The 15501-nt window shown below is 48.2% G+C and overlaps 1 protein-coding gene across 4 annotated transcripts in view; it reads right to left on the reverse strand.

The window, feature by feature from the left end:
- The window catches only part of KYAT1 (kynurenine aminotransferase 1), a 74492-nt gene extending 64073 nt beyond the window's left edge, over positions 1 to 10419 (reverse strand). For 2 of the 4 annotated variants that reach the window (XR_012725316.1, XM_075324319.1), the window contains exons 1-2: positions 10214 to 10419; positions 54 to 161 (exon numbers count right to left, since the gene is read on the reverse strand). Coding sequence is in view for 3 of the 4 variants with exons in the window: in XM_075324319.1 (XP_075180434.1) it covers positions 54 to 161; positions 10214 to 10345 (240 nt within the window). In the remaining variant the exon portion in view is untranslated. The remainder of the gene's footprint in view (positions 1 to 53; positions 162 to 10213) is intronic. The other 2 variants (XM_075324318.1, XM_075324320.1) reach the window with 2 other exon arrangements.
- Positions 10420 to 15501: the final 5082 nt, after the last annotated feature.

A 15501-nucleotide genomic window follows, 5' to 3' on the forward strand; every position in this document is an offset into this window, starting at 1 on the left:
ATTACAACCAGCTACATGGAGATGAGGTTTAATGCTTAGTACGATATACTCACGTGATTGCAGTTGGCGGTGGAGCTGCCGCGTCGCTTACACCATTGCGCAGTCGCCATGTATCCGGCCACTCTGAATGGGACCCTCACCGGCGCCATGACGTGGAGAGGCTGGAGATACACGATCATGTACAGTACATCTTCCTGTAAATGGCTTCCAGATTCAGAGCAATGGTAAATTTTGCAATCTATGTGCTAAAGCTAAACGTGTACCAGTCACCCGCACAGCATGCCACCCGGAGGTGCCACACAGTGAACACTCATATACATTTCTAATTTGTCACCTAGGTGTGCTGATCTCCAAAACGGCACATCTGCCTTCACTGTACAGCTGTATAACACAGCTGGCACCTGAATGTATGGCGCGGTAGGACGTATATCTACAGTCATATGAAAAAGTTTGGGCACCCCTATTAATGTTAACCTTTTTTCTTTATAACAATTTGGGTTTTTGCAGCAGCTATTTCAGTTTCATATATCTAATAACTGATGGACTGAGTAATATTTCTGGATTGAAATGCGGTTTATTGTACTAACAAAAAAATGTGCAATCTGCATTTAAACAAAATTTGACCGGTTCAAAAGTATGGGCACCCTTATCAATTTCTTGATTTGAACACTCCTAACTACTTTTTACTGACTTACTAAAGCACTAAATTGGTTTCGTAACCTCATTGGATACACCTGCCTATGAAGTGCAAAGCTCAATCATGAGAAAAGGTATTTAAGGTGGCCACTTGCAAGTTGTTCTCCTATTTGAATCTCCTATGAAGAGTGGCATCATGGGCTCCTCAAAACAACTCTCAAATGATCTGGAAACAAAGATTATTCAACATAGTTGTTCAGGGGAAGGTACAAAAAGTTGTCTCAGAGATTTACACTGTCAGTTTCCACTGTGAGGAACATAGTAAGGAAATGGAAGAACACAGGTACAGTTCTTGTTAAGCCCAGAAGTGGCAGGCCAAGAAAAATATCAGAAAGGCAGAGAAGAAGAATGGTGAGAACAGTCAAGGACAATCCACAGACCACCTCCAAAGACCTGCAGCATCATCTTGCTGCAGATGGTGTCACTGTGCATCGGTCAACAATACAGCGCACGTTGCACAAGGAGAAGCTGTATGGGAGAGTGATGCGAAAGAAGCCGTTTCTGCAAGCACGCCACAAACAGAGTCGCCTGAGGTATGCAAAAGCACATTTGGGCAAGCCAGTTACATTTTGGAAGAAGGTCCTGTGGACTGATGAAACAAAGATTGAGTTGTTTGGTCATACAAAAAGGCGTTATGCATGGAGGCAAAAAAACACGGCATTCCAAGAAAAGCACTTGCCACCCACAGTAAAATTTGGTGGAGGTTCCATCATGCTTTGGGGCTGTGTGGCCAATGCCGGCACCGGGAATCTTGTTAAAGTTGAGGGTCGCATGGATTCAACTCAGTATCAGCAGATTCTTGACAATAATGTGCAAGAATCAGTGACGAAGTTGACGTTACGCAGGGGATGGATATTTCAGCAAGACAATGATCCAAAACACTGCTCCAAATCTACTCAGGCCTTCATGCAGAGGAACAATTACAATGTTCTGGAATGGCCATCCCAGTCCCCAGACCTGAATATCATTGAACATCTGTGGGATAATGTGAAGCGGCTGTCCATGCTCGGCGACCATCAAACTTAACTGAACTGGAATTGTTTTGTAAACAGGAATGGTCAAATCTACCTTCATCCAGGATCCAGGAACTCATTAAAAGCTACAGGAAGGGACTAGAGGCTGTGATTTTTCCAAAAGGAGGATCTACAAAGAAGGGAATTTTGTTTACTTACCGTAAATTCCTTTTCTTCTAGCTCCAATTGGGAGACCCAGACAATTGGGTGTATAGCTACTGCCTCCGGAGGCCACACAAAGCACTACACTTAAAAGTGTAAGGCCCCTCCCCTTCTGCCTATACACCCCCCGTGGGATCACGGGCTCCTCAGTTTTAGTGCAAAAGCAAGAAGGAGGAAAGCCAATAACTGGTTTAAAAACAAATTTGATCCGAAGAAACATCGGAGAACTGAAACCATTCAACATGAACAACATGTGTACCCGAAAAAACAAAAATCCCTAAGAAAACAGGGCGGGTGCTGGGTCTCCCAATTGGAGCTAGAAGAAAAGGAATTTACGGTAAGTAAACAAAATTCCCTTCTTCTTTGTCGCTCCTAATTGGGAGACCCAGACAATTGGGACGTCCAAAAGCAGTCCCTGGGTGGGTAAAATAACACCTCGTGATAGGGCCGAAAAAACAGCCCTTTCCTAAAGGTGGGCAACCGCCGCCTGAAGGACTTGTCTACCTAGGCTGGCGTCCGCCGAAGCGTAGGTATGCACCTGATAATGCTTGGTAAAAGTGTGCAGACTCGACCAGGTAGCCGCCTGGCACACCTGCTGAGCCGTAGCCTGGTGCCGTAATGCCCAGGATGCACCCACGGCTCTGGTAGAATGGGCCTTCAGCCCTGAGGGAACCGGAATCCCAGCAGAACGGTAGGCTTCAAGAATTGGTTCCTTGATCCACCGAGCCAGGGTGGATTTGGAAGCTTGCGACCCTTTACGCTGACCAGCGACAAGGATAAAGAGTGCATCCGAGCGGCGCAGAGGCGCCGTGCGGGAAATGTAGATTCTGAGTGCTCTCACCAGATCCAACAAATGCAAATCCTTTTCACATTGATGAACTGGATGAGGACACAAAGAAGGTAAGACGATATCCTGATTGAGATGAAAGGGGGATACCACCTTAGGGAGAAACTCCGGAATCGGGCGCAGAACTACCTTGTCCTGGTGAAACACCAGAAAGGGAGATTTGCATGACAGCGCTGCTAGCTCGGACACTCTCCGAAGAGACGTGACCACTACTAGAAAGGCCACTTTCTGTGAAAGGCGAGAAAGGGAAACATCCCTCATAGGCTCGAAAGGCGGCTTCTGGAGAGCAATTAGAACCCTGTTCAGATCCCAGGGCTCTAACGGCCGCTTGTAAGGAGGGACGATATGACAAACCCCTTGCAGGAACGTGCGTACCTGAGGAAGTCGTGCTAGGCGTTTCTGAAAAAATACAGATAGCGCTGAGACTTGTCCTTTAAGGGAGCCGAGCGACAAACCTTTATCCAAACCGGATTGTAGGAAAGAAAGAAGAGTAGGCAATGCAAATGGCCAGGGAGAAACTCCCTGAGCAGAGCACCAAGATAAGAATATCTTCCACGTCCTGTGGTAGATCTTGGCGGAGGATGGTTTTCTAGCCTGTCTCATGGTGGCAATGACCTCTTGAGATAATCCTGAAGACGCTAGGATCCAGGACTCAATGGCCACACAGTCAGGTTCAGGGCCGCAGAATTCTGATGGAAAAACGGCCCTTGGGACAACAAGTCTGGTCGGTCTGGTAGTGCCCACGGTTGGCCTACCGTGAGGTGCCACAGATCCGGGTACCACGACCTCCTCGGCCAGTCTGGAGCGACGAGGATGGCGCGGCGGCAGTCGGACCTGATCTTGCGCAGCACTCTGGGCAACAGTGCCAGAGGTGGAAACACATAAGGTAGCCGGAACAGCGACCAATCTTGAACTAAGGCGTCCGCCGCCAGAGCTCGGTGATCGTGAGACCGTGCCATGAAAGCCGGGACCTTGTTGTTGTGCCGGGACGCCATTAGGTCGACGTCCGGCATCCCCCAGCGGCGACAGATCTCCTGAAACACGTCCGGGTGAAGAGACCATTCCCCTGCGTCCATACCCTGGCGACTGAGGAAGTCTGCTTCCCAGTTTTCCACGCCTGGGATGTGAACTGCGGATATGGTGGATGCCATGTCTTCCACCCACGTCAGAATCCGCCGGACTTCCTGGAAGGCTTGCTGACTGCGTGTTCCTCCTTGGTGGTTGATGTATGCCACCGTTGTGGAGTTGTCCGACTGAATTCGGATCTGCTTGCCTTCCAGCCACTGCTGGAAGGCTTGTAGGGCAAGATACACTGCTCTGATTTCCAGAACATTGATCTGAAGGGTGGACTCTTGCTGAGTCCACGTACCTTGAGCCCTGTGGTGGAGAAAAACTGCTCCCCACCCTGAAAGACTCGCGTCTGTCGTAACCACCGCCCAGGATGGGGGTAGAAAGGACTTTCCTTTTGACAATGAAGTGGGAAGAAGCCACCACCGAAGAGATTCCTTGGCCGCCTGAGAAAGGGAGACGTTCCTGTCGAGGGACGTCGACTTCCCGTCCCATTGGCGGAGAATGTCCCATTGTAGTGGACGCAGATGAAACTGCGCGAAAGGGACTGCCTCCATTGTTGCTACCATCTTCCCTAGGAAGTGCATGAGGCGTCTCAAGGGGTGTGACTGGCCTTGAAGGAGAGTCTGTAGTGAACGCTGTTTGTCCAGCGGAAGCTTCACTATCGCTGGGAGAGTATGAAACTCCATGCCAAGATATGTTAGCGATTGGGTCGGAGTCAGATTTGACTTTGAAAAGTTGATGATCCACCCGAAACTCTGGAGAGTCTCCAGCGCAACGTTCAGGCTGTGTTGGCATGCCTCTTGAGAGGGTGCCTTGACCAGTAGATCGTCCAAATACGGGATCACAGAGTGACCTTGAGAGTGCAGGACTGCTACTACTGCTGCCATGACCTTGGTGAAGACCCGTGGGGCTGTCGCCAGCCCGAAAGGCAGAGCTACGAACTGAAGGTGTTCGTCTCCTATAACGAAGCGTAGAAAACGCTGATGCTCTGGAGCAATCGGCACGTGGAGATAAGCATCCTTGATGTCTATTGATGCTAGGAAATCTCCTTGAGACATTGAGGCGATGACGGAGCGGAGGGATTCCATCCGGAACCGCCTGGTTTTCACGTGCTTGTTGAGCAGTTTTAAATCCAGAACGGGACGGAAAGACCCGTCCTTTTTTGGCACCACAAACAAATTGGAGTAAAAACTCCTTCTGCCTTTAGCGTGCACACCGCTTGCAGAAGAGCATCGGCTCGGTCGGGAGGTGGAGAAGTTCTGAAGAATCGAGTTGGAGGACGAGAACTGAACTCTATCCTGTACCCGTGAGACAGAATGTCTCTCACCCAACGGTCTTTGACCTGTGGCAGCCAAATGTCACCAAAGCGGGAGAGCCTGCCACCGACCGAGGATGCGGAGAGAGGAGGCCGAAAGTCATGAGGAAGCCGCCTTGGTAGCGGGTCTTCCGGCTGTCTTTTTTGGGCGTGACTGAGCCCGCCAAGAATCTGAGCTCCTCTGATCCTTTTGAGTCCTTTTGGACGAGGAGAATCGGGACCTGGCCGAGCCTCGAAAGGACCGAAACCCCGACTGTCCCCTCCTCTGTTGGGGTTTGTTTTGTCTGGGCTGAGGTAAGGATGAATCCTTACCCTTGAACTGTTTAATGATTTCATCCAAACGCTCACCAAACAGTCGGTCACCAGAAAATGGCAAACTGGTTAAGCACTTTTTGGAAGCAGAATCTGCCTTCCATTCCCTTAACCACAAGGCTCTGCGTAAAACCACGGAGTTGGCGGACGCCACTGCCGTACGGCTCGTAGAGTCCAGGACAGCATTAATCGCGTAAGACGCAAATGCAGACATTTGAGAGGTTAAGGATGCCACCTGCGGAACAGATGTACGTGTGACCGTGTCAATCTGTGTAAGACCAGCTGAAATAGCTTGGAGTGCCCATACGGCTGCGAATGCTGGAGCAAACGACGCGCCGATAACTTCATAGATGGATTTCAACCAGAGCTCCATCTGTCTGTCAGTGGCATCTTTAAGTGCAGCCCCATCTTCCACTGCAGCTAAGGATCTAGCTGCGAGCCTGGAGATTGGAGGGTCCACCTTGGGACACTGGGTCCAGCCCTTGACCACGTCAGGGGGAAAGGGATAACGTGTATCCTTAAGCCGTTTGGAGAAACGCTTATCTGGATAAGCGTGGTGTTTCTGGACTGACTCTCTAAAGTCAGAGTGGTCCAGAAAAGTACTTAATTTACGCTTGGGATACCTGAAATGGAATTTCTCCTGCTGTGAAGCTGACTCCTCCACAGGAGGAGCTGGGGGAGAAATATCCAACATTCTATTGATGGACGCTATAAGATCATTCACTATGGCGTCACCATCAGGAGTATCCAGATTGAGAGCGGTCTCAGGATCAGAATCCTGATCAGCTACCTCCGCCTCATCATACAGAGAGTCCTCCTGCTGGGACCCTGACCAGTGTGATGAAGTCGAGGGCCGCTCATAGCGAGCTCGCTTAGGCTGTCTGGGACTGTCGTCCGTGTCAGAGCCTTCACCCTGGGATGCATGGGACACCCCCGGAGCCCGGAGCTGTTCCAACTGAGGGGGACCAGGGAGCAATGATTCAACAGTGCCCATGGTCTGAGTTACTGGTCTAGACTGCAAAGTTTCTAGAATTTTAGTCATAGTCACAGACAATCTATCCGCAAAAACTGCAAACTCCGTCCCCGTCACCTGGACAGTATTCACAGGTGGTTCTCCCTGGGTCACCTCTAGCAGAGGCCCCGGCCGAGCAAGTGCCACAGGGGCCGAGCACTGCACACAATGGGGGTCAGTGGAACCTGCCGGTAGAGTAGCCTCACATGCGGTACAAGCAGCATAGAAAGCCTGTGCCTTGGCACCCTTGCTTTTTGCGGATGACATGCTGTTGTCTCCTCTGAGCAATCTGGGAGGGTATATAGCCAAGAATCACCAGCGACCGTACAGTGCAATGTATGCAAAAAAATACAAATGTACACTTCGGCACTAGTGGGGTCAGCACCAGAGGTGCCGCTTACCGCCCGCTCAAACGCGGGTGTGTGGTCGCCAGAATCCCATGTCTGGGTCTCCCAGAACTTGTCTCCCCTCTCCAGCTCAGACTGCACACAGGAATGGCTGCCGGCGTTCTGTGAAGAGGGGCGGACCGTGGGCGTGCCTCAGACAAAGTGCGGGAAACTGGCGTCCCACTGTGTCCAGTGTGAGGGCTGGAGTATGTAAAGTAGACTCCAGCCCTCTGCGCTGATGTTCTGTACAGCGTCCCGCCCTTCCCCTGACTGGCAGGCCTGGGGGCGGGAACGAAGCGAAACTAGGCCGCAAAAGCCGGGGACTCGAGTAATAAGCGCGGCCGTCATATATGCACGGCCAGCGCGGAAGTCCCCGGCGCACCACAAGTCCCAGCCGCGCCGCAGCGTAAACTGACAGCAGCGGCCGGCGCGGCAGTTCCCAATACATTAACTCACTCAGCAGAGCTGTAGTGAGTAGTGGCACAAGCGCGCAGCACTGTTGTCCCCGGCGCACTAACACACCCAGCAATGCTGCAGTGTGTCTGCGCGCGGTCTGTACGGGGACACAGAGTACCTTGACGTAGCAGGGCCATGTCCCTGACGATACTCAGCTCCATATCCAGCAGATTCCCCAGCGGCTGTGGATGGAGCACGGTCTCAGTGCCTGGAGACCGGTAAAATCCCACTTCACCCAAGAGCCCTAAGGGGGATGGGGAAGGAAGCAGCATGTGGGCTCCAGCCTCCGTACCCGCAATGGGTACCTCAACCTTAACAAACACCCGACAAAAGTGGGGTGAGAAGGGAGCATGCTGGGGGCCCTAGTATGGGCCCTCTTTTCTTCCATCCGACATAGTCAGCAGCTGCTGCTGACTAAACAGTGGAGCTATGCGTGGATGTCTGACCTCCTTCGCACAAAGCATGAAAACTGAGGAGCCCGTGATCCCACGGGGGGTGTATAGGCAGAAGGGGAGGGGCCTTACACTTTTAAGTGTAGTGCTTTGTGTGGCCTCCGGAGGCAGTAGCTATACACCCAATTGTCTGGGTCTCCCAATTAGGAGCGACAAAGAAATATTAATGTCACTTTTATGTTGAGGTGCCCATACTTATGCACCGGTCAAATTTTGTTTAAATGCGGATTTCACATTTTCTGTTAGTACAATAAACCTCATTTCAATCCAGAAATATTACTCAGTCCATCAGTTATTAGATATATGAAACTGAAATAGCTGCTGCAAAAACCCAAATTGTTATAAAGAAAAAAGGTTCACATTAATAGGGGTGCCCAAACTTTTTCATATGACTGTATGTCCTATGTCGAGAGAGGGTTACACAGGTCCTATATCAGTCTAAGGGTATGTGCGCACGTTGCGTACTAGCCCAGCACCGAAAAGGTGCGCTTCAGAGCGCAGCTGAAAAGCTCCGTTCTGAAGCGCATGGTGCCGGCGAGAACGTGCGCTCTGCCTGCAGCTCCTGCCATAGACAGAGCAGGAGCTGCCGGCAAAGCGCACGGAGGAAGTGACATGTCACTTCTTTTTGCGCAGCGCTTCGGCAGTAGCCGAAGCGCTGCGCTCTGAGACGCCACGTGCGCACGGCCCCTGCACAATCTCCATAGACTGTGCAGGGGACGCAGGACGCATGCAGTTACGCTGCGCTGCAAAGCGCAGCGTAACTGCATGAATTTACGCAACGTGCGCACATAGCCTTAAATTGATGGATACCACAGGTCTGAAGCTTTTCCTTGGCCCATGCTACCCACTTATGATAGGGGTTGTCCAAGACTACGATATTGATGACCTTAAGATACGTTAGTAATCTCAGATCGGTGGGGGTCTGACGCCCGCCATCATTGCAGATCACTATGCAGTGGCCATTTTTGGTTCCAAGTATGTGACGTGAACTAGTATGACATGAACCATGAGGATGACTGTCGTCCAGGTAAAAGCCTGTAAAGCCCAGAGGAGGACCAACCTCAGAACAACAGGACCTGGGCAGAAGGTAACACACATGCAGAGGATACGAAACTGCGATTATTGGGAGGATGCTAATATAGTATAGATACTAGAGATCGACTAGCAGGACCATGGTGGATCAGCGGCCGGGAGCCCTGAGAGCCACCTCTTACCTGCCGGCATCCCTGGCTCTTCGTTCCATTAGCCGGCCTGGCACAGCACCATACAGGTGGGTTCACGCCAGGCTTACTAATCAACCGAAGAGCTGGGGATACCGGCAGGTAAGAGGCAACTCTCAGGGATCCTCTGAATCAATTTACATCAAGTCTAGGGGCATCTAAAGTAACGGCTGGACTAGAATACCCCAAAAATATCAAATTTGGGGTCTTTAGTTTACCAAAAAAAGACCGCAGAAGGGTGACCTCATAGCAATATCATAGGGAGAGTGCACATGATCTCTTCATAGACAGAACTAAAGGCATAACATGGGGTCAATCACTAAAGCACAACATGCGGGACCCATGGGAGGCCCACCAGGGCTTTGGGTAGACATCAGAAAAGAGTGGCGCATAGGAGTAGGACAGGTAAGTACCAGTGGCGCCCTCTCATGGCAGTCCAGTAAGGAGTAGGTTCGGCAAGCAGGTTTCTTTACCGACATGGGTAGGGATTCTTTACTGTAAGAGCAGTGACACTATGAATCGAATGGAGAATTCACTAGAATAGTTCACAAATATAAAAATGACGGGGACTACTTGATTCAGAAAGTCAGGAAATTCGGGATTTGCCTGAAGAAGGTTTTTTGGCTTCCTCGATATGTGGATGGCAGCACATGGAGTCCCTGCACTATGGCGCAACACAATGTACAGATGTGTCCATGGTGCCTATTGTGTGTTCAGAGCTTCTGCATATTGTGGCATTGGATAAAGCATGACACAATCTTTTGACCTATACGCCTCTGTCTGACATCGAACGTAGACGGCCCTACAGTGTGACCCCGTAGACTTCTAAGGGCATCATCCTACAACTCAGAGGACATGCGCCCTATAACACAAGCACTGGTGCCAACCATACCCTACCATACCCTACCGATGTCCCTCACCTTGCAGCCCCATTGTTGGCGTCCATCCTTGCGATTCGCTATGCATGATGGGATATTTATGCGCTCTTTAAATTACATGACCTTATTTAAGAGATAAGGTCAATACTGACCCGTTGTCATGGTAACAAAATAATGGTTTATTTCTATAAAGGTGTAACTTTCATGTCATGGAAAAGCAGCAAGCTACTTTTGGTGACCATCTTGATACCCAATACATTCCTATGGGATGAAAACAACAGTCATGTGACTTTGCATCCCAAAATCACCATAGAAGCCAGGTCTGGGCTGGCAGCTATGCAAAATGTGCCCTGACACCCCCTAAATACCACACTGATGCGGGTGAATACATACACAGCCACAGTAAGATCCCACACCAACCAACGTCAGCTCATTTCCTGCAATGGAGTCCTCCTGCCCGCAACAAAGATGGCGGCGGCTCGCTCCCCGGCCCCGCCCCCTCTGGTCTGTTTGTCCCAGGAACATTGGATCCTCCCTTTCAACGCAGGATACCGGCTCCAAGACCCAACCCTCGGGATACCGGCGCCCCCCTCCCGGGACACAGCGTCACATCCGGGGGTGGGGATGTGGAGCACTGCGGAGGCGAGGGACAAAGCGGAGAGTAGGAGCAGAGGGACCGGCCGCATCCCGGGGCGTCAGGTATGGACCATGGAAACGACTTGGTGAGGACCGTACCAAGTGGGAATGTGGTGGGGGGAGACGAATGTAAAGAGGCTGCAGAGTGACTCCCTGTCCAGTGTGAGTGCGGTCTGTGGATCGGCTGTATGTGTCATACTACTAAGTGTGTGAGCTCTGTGTATGTATATATGTATGTAAGCAAGTGCTGTGTGTATATGTGTATATGTATGTATGCGTTGTGTGTGTGTGTACATATGTATGTATGAATGTATGCATGCATGCGTTGTGTGTGTGTGTGTACATATGTATGTAAGTGCTGTGTGTACTGTATGTGCATATGTAAGTGCTGTGTGTACTGTATGTGCATATGTATGCGTTGTATGTGCTGTGTATGTATGTGCTGTGTGTATATGTATGCGTTAATGTGTATGTATGTGCTGTGTGTGTGTGTGTAAGCGCTGTGAGTATATGTATGTGCTGTGTGTGTATACGTATGTATTAAGCGCTGTGTGTAGACATATATATGTAAGGGCTGTATGTGTATGTAAGCGTTTGTGTGTATGTATGTAAGGGCTGTATGTAAGCGTTTGTGTGTATGTATGTAAGCGCTGTATGTATGTGCTGTGTGTGTATACATATGTATGTATGCGCTGTGTGTGTATATGTGTGTAAGCGTCATGTGTATGTGTGTAATCGCTGTGTAAGCACTGTGTAAGCGCCGTGTGTATGTATGTAAGCGCTGTATGTGTGTATGTAAGTGTCGTGTGTGTAAGCACCGTATGTATGTATGTAAGTGCTGTGTGTGTGTGTAAGCACTGTGTATGTATGTAAGCGCTGTGTGTGTAAGCACCGTATGTATGTATGCGCCATGTGTAAGCGCTATGTGTGTGTATATATGTAAGCGCTGTATGTATGCGCTGTGTGTATGTATGTAAGCGCAGTGTGTGTGTAAGCACCGTGTGTATGTATGTAAGCGCTGTGTGTGTAAGCGCTGTATGTATGTAAGCGCCGTGTGAGTGTGTAACCACCATGTGTATGTATGTAAGCGCCGTCTGTGTGTAATCGCCATATGTATGTAAGCGCCGTGTGTGTATGTATGTAAGCGCCGTGTGAGTGTGTAACCACCATGTGTATGTATGTAAGCGCCGTGTGTGTGTAATCGCCATATGTATGTAAGCGCCGTGTGTGTGTGTGTATGTATGTAAGCGCCGTGTGTGTGTGTATGTATGTAAGCGCCGTATGTATGCGCTGTGTGTATGTATGTAAGCGCAGTGTGTGTGTGTGTCAGCGCTGCATATCTATTGTATATCTGTTGTATTTCTATCTGCTGTGTCTGTAATGTATATCTGTGCTGTGTTTCTCTCTGCTGTGCTGTGCCTGTAATGTATATCTGTGCTGTATTTCTCTCTGCTGTGCTGTGCCTGTAATGTATATCTGTGCTGTATTTCTCTCTGCTGTGCTGTGCCTGTAATGTATATCTGTGCTGTATTTCTCTCTGCTGTGCCTGTAATAGAAATACAGCACAGATATACATTACAGGCACAGCACAGCAGAGAGAAATACAGCACAGATATACATTACAGGCACAGCACAGCAGAGAGAAATACAGCACAGATATACATTACAGGCACAGCACAGCAGATAGAAATACAGCACAGATATACATTACAGGCACAGCACAGCAGATAGAAATACAGCACAGATATACATTACAGGCACAGCACAGCAGATAGAAATACAGCACAGATATACCTTACAGGCACAGCACAGCAGAGAGAAATACAGCACAGATATACCTTACAGGCACAGCACAGCAGAGAGAAATACAGCACAGATATACATTACAGGCACAGCACAGCAGAGAGAAATACAGCACAATTATACATTACAGGCACAGCACAGCAGATAGAAATACAGCACAGATATACATTACAGGCACAGCACAGCAGATAGAAATACAGCACAGATATACATTACAGGCACAGCACAGCAGATAGAAATACAGCACAGATATACCTTACAGGCACAGCACAGCAGATAGAAATACAGCACAGATATACCTTACAGGCACAGCACAGCAGAGAGAAATACAGCACAGATATACCATACAGGCACAGCACAGCAGAGAGAAATACAGCACAGATATACCTTACAGGCACAGCACAGCAGAGAGAAATACAGCACAGATATACATTACAGGCACAGCACAGCAGAGAGAAATACAGCACAGATATACATTACAGGCACAGCACAGCAGATAGAAATACAGCACAGATATACATTACAGGCACAGCACAGCAGATAGAAATACAGCACAGATATACATTACAGACACAGCACAGCAGATAGAAATACAGCACAGATATACATCTGCTGTGCTGTGCCTGTAATGTATATCTGTGCTGTATTTCTATCTGCTGTGCTGTGCCTGTAATGTATATCTGTGCTGTGTTTCTCTCTGCTGTGCTGTGCCTGTAATGTATATCTGTGCTGTATTTCTCTCTGCTGTGCTGTGCCTGTAATGTATATCTGTGCTGTATTTCTCTCTGCTGTGCCTGTAATAGAAATACAGCACAGATATACATTACAGGCACAGCACAGCAGAGAGAAATACAGCACAGATATACATTACAGGCACAGCACAGCAGAGAGAAATACAGCACAGATATACATTACAGGCACAGCACAGCAGATAGAAATACAGCACAGATATACATTACAGGCACAGCACAGCAGATAGAAATACAGCACAGATATACCTTACAGGCACAGCACAGCAGATAGAAATACAGCACAGATATACCTTACAGGCACAGCACAGCAGATAGAAATACAGCACAGATATACCTTACAGGCACAGCACAGCAGAGAGAAATACAGCACAGATATACCTTACAGGCACAGCACAGCAGAGAGAAATACAGCACAGATATACCTTACAGGCACAGCACAGCAGAGAGAAATACAGCACAGATATACATTACAGGCACAGCACAGCAGAGAGAAATACAGCACAGATATACCTTACAGGCACAGCACAGCAGATAGAAATACAGCACAGATATACATTACAGGCACAGCACAGCAGATAGAAATACAGCACAGATATACATTACAGACACAGCACAGCAGATAGAAATACAGCACAGATATACATCTGCTGTGCTGTGCCTGTAATGTATATCTGTGCTGTATTTCTCTCTGCTGTGCCTGTAATGTATATCTGTGCTGTATTTCTCTCTGCTGTGCTGTGCCTGTAATGTATATCTGTGTTGTATTTCTATCTGCTGTGCCTGTAATGTATATCTGTGCTGTATTTCTCTCTGCTGTGATGTGCCTGTAATGTATATCTGTGCTGTATTTCTCTCTGCTGTGCCTGTAATGTATATCTGTGCTGTATTTCTCTCTGCTGTGATGTGCCTGTAATGTATATCTGTGCTGTATTTCTCTCTGCTGTGCTGTGCCTGTAATGTATATCTGTGCTGTATTTCTCTCTGCTGTGCCTGTAATGTATATCTGTGCTGTATTTCTATCTGCTGTGCTGGGCCTGTAATGTATATCTGTGCTGTATTTCTATCTGCTGTGCTGGGCCTGTAATGTATATCTGTGCTGTATTTCTATCTGCTGTGCTGGGCCTGTAATGTATATCTGTGCTGTATTTCTATCTGCTGTGCTGTGCCTGTAATGTATATCTGTGCTGTATTTCTCTCTGCTGTGCCTGTAATGTATATCTGTGCTGTATTTCTCTCTGCTGTGCTGTGCCTGTAATGTATATCTGTGCTGTATTTCTATCTGCTGTGCCTGTAATGTATATCTGTGCTGTATTTCTCTCTGCTGTGCTGTGCCTGTAATGTATATCTGTGCTGTATTTCTCTCTGCTGTGCCTGTAATGTATATCTGTGCTGTATTTCTATCTGCTGTGCCTGTAATGTATATCTGTGCTGTATTTCTCTCTGCTGTGCTGTGCCTGTAATGTATATCTGTGCTGTATTTCTCTCTGCTGTGCCTGTAATGTATATCTGTGTTGTATTTCTCTCTGCTGTGCTGTGCCTGTAATGTATATCTGTGCTGTATTTCTCTCTGCTGTGCTGTGCCTGTAATGTATATCTGTGCTGTATTTCTCTCTGCTGTGCTGTGCCTGTAATGTATATCTGTGCTGTATTTCTCTCTGCTGTGCTGTGCCTGTAATGTATATCTGTGCTGTATTTCTATCTGCTGTGCTGTGCCTGTAATGTATATCTGTGCTGTATTTCTCTCTGCTGTGCCTGTAATGTATATCTGTGCTGTATTTCTATCTGCTGTGCTGTGCCTGTAATGTATATCTGTGCTGTATTTCTATCTGCTGTGCCTGTAATGTATATATGTGCTGTATTTCTCTCTGCTGTGCCTGTAATGTATATCTGTGCTGTATTTCTATCTGCTGTGCTGTGCCTGTAATGTATATCTGTGCTGTATTTCTCTCTGCTGTGCCTGTAATGTATATCTGTGCTGTATTTCTATCTGCTGTGCTGTGCCTGTAATGTATATCTGTGCTGTATTTCTATCTGCTGTGCCTGTAATGTATATATGTGCTGTATTTCTCTCTGCTGTGCCTGTAATGTATATCTGTGCTGTATTTCTATCTGCTGTGCTGTGCCTGTAATGTATATCTGTGCTGTATTTCTATCTGCTGTGCCTGTAATGTATATCTGTGCTGTATTTCTCTCTGCTGTGCTGTGCCTGTAATGTATATCTGTGCTGTATTTCTCTCTGCTGTGCTGTGCCTGTAATGTATATCTGTGCTGTATTTCTCTCTGCTGTGCTGTGCCTGTAATGTATATCTGTGCTGTATTTCTATCTGCTGTGCTGTGCCTGTAATGTATATCTGTGCTGTATTTCTCTCTGCTGTGCTGTGCCTGTAATGTATATCTGTGCTGTATTTCTCTCTGCTGTGCCTGTAATGTATATCTGTGCTGTATTTCTCTCTGCTGTGATGTGCCTGTAATGTATATCTGTGCTGTATT

Source organism: Anomaloglossus baeobatrachus, chromosome 9 (genome assembly GCF_048569485.1).
Source record: "Anomaloglossus baeobatrachus isolate aAnoBae1 chromosome 9, aAnoBae1.hap1, whole genome shotgun sequence".
In the NCBI taxonomy this organism is placed as follows: domain Eukaryota; kingdom Metazoa; phylum Chordata; class Amphibia; order Anura; family Aromobatidae; genus Anomaloglossus; species Anomaloglossus baeobatrachus.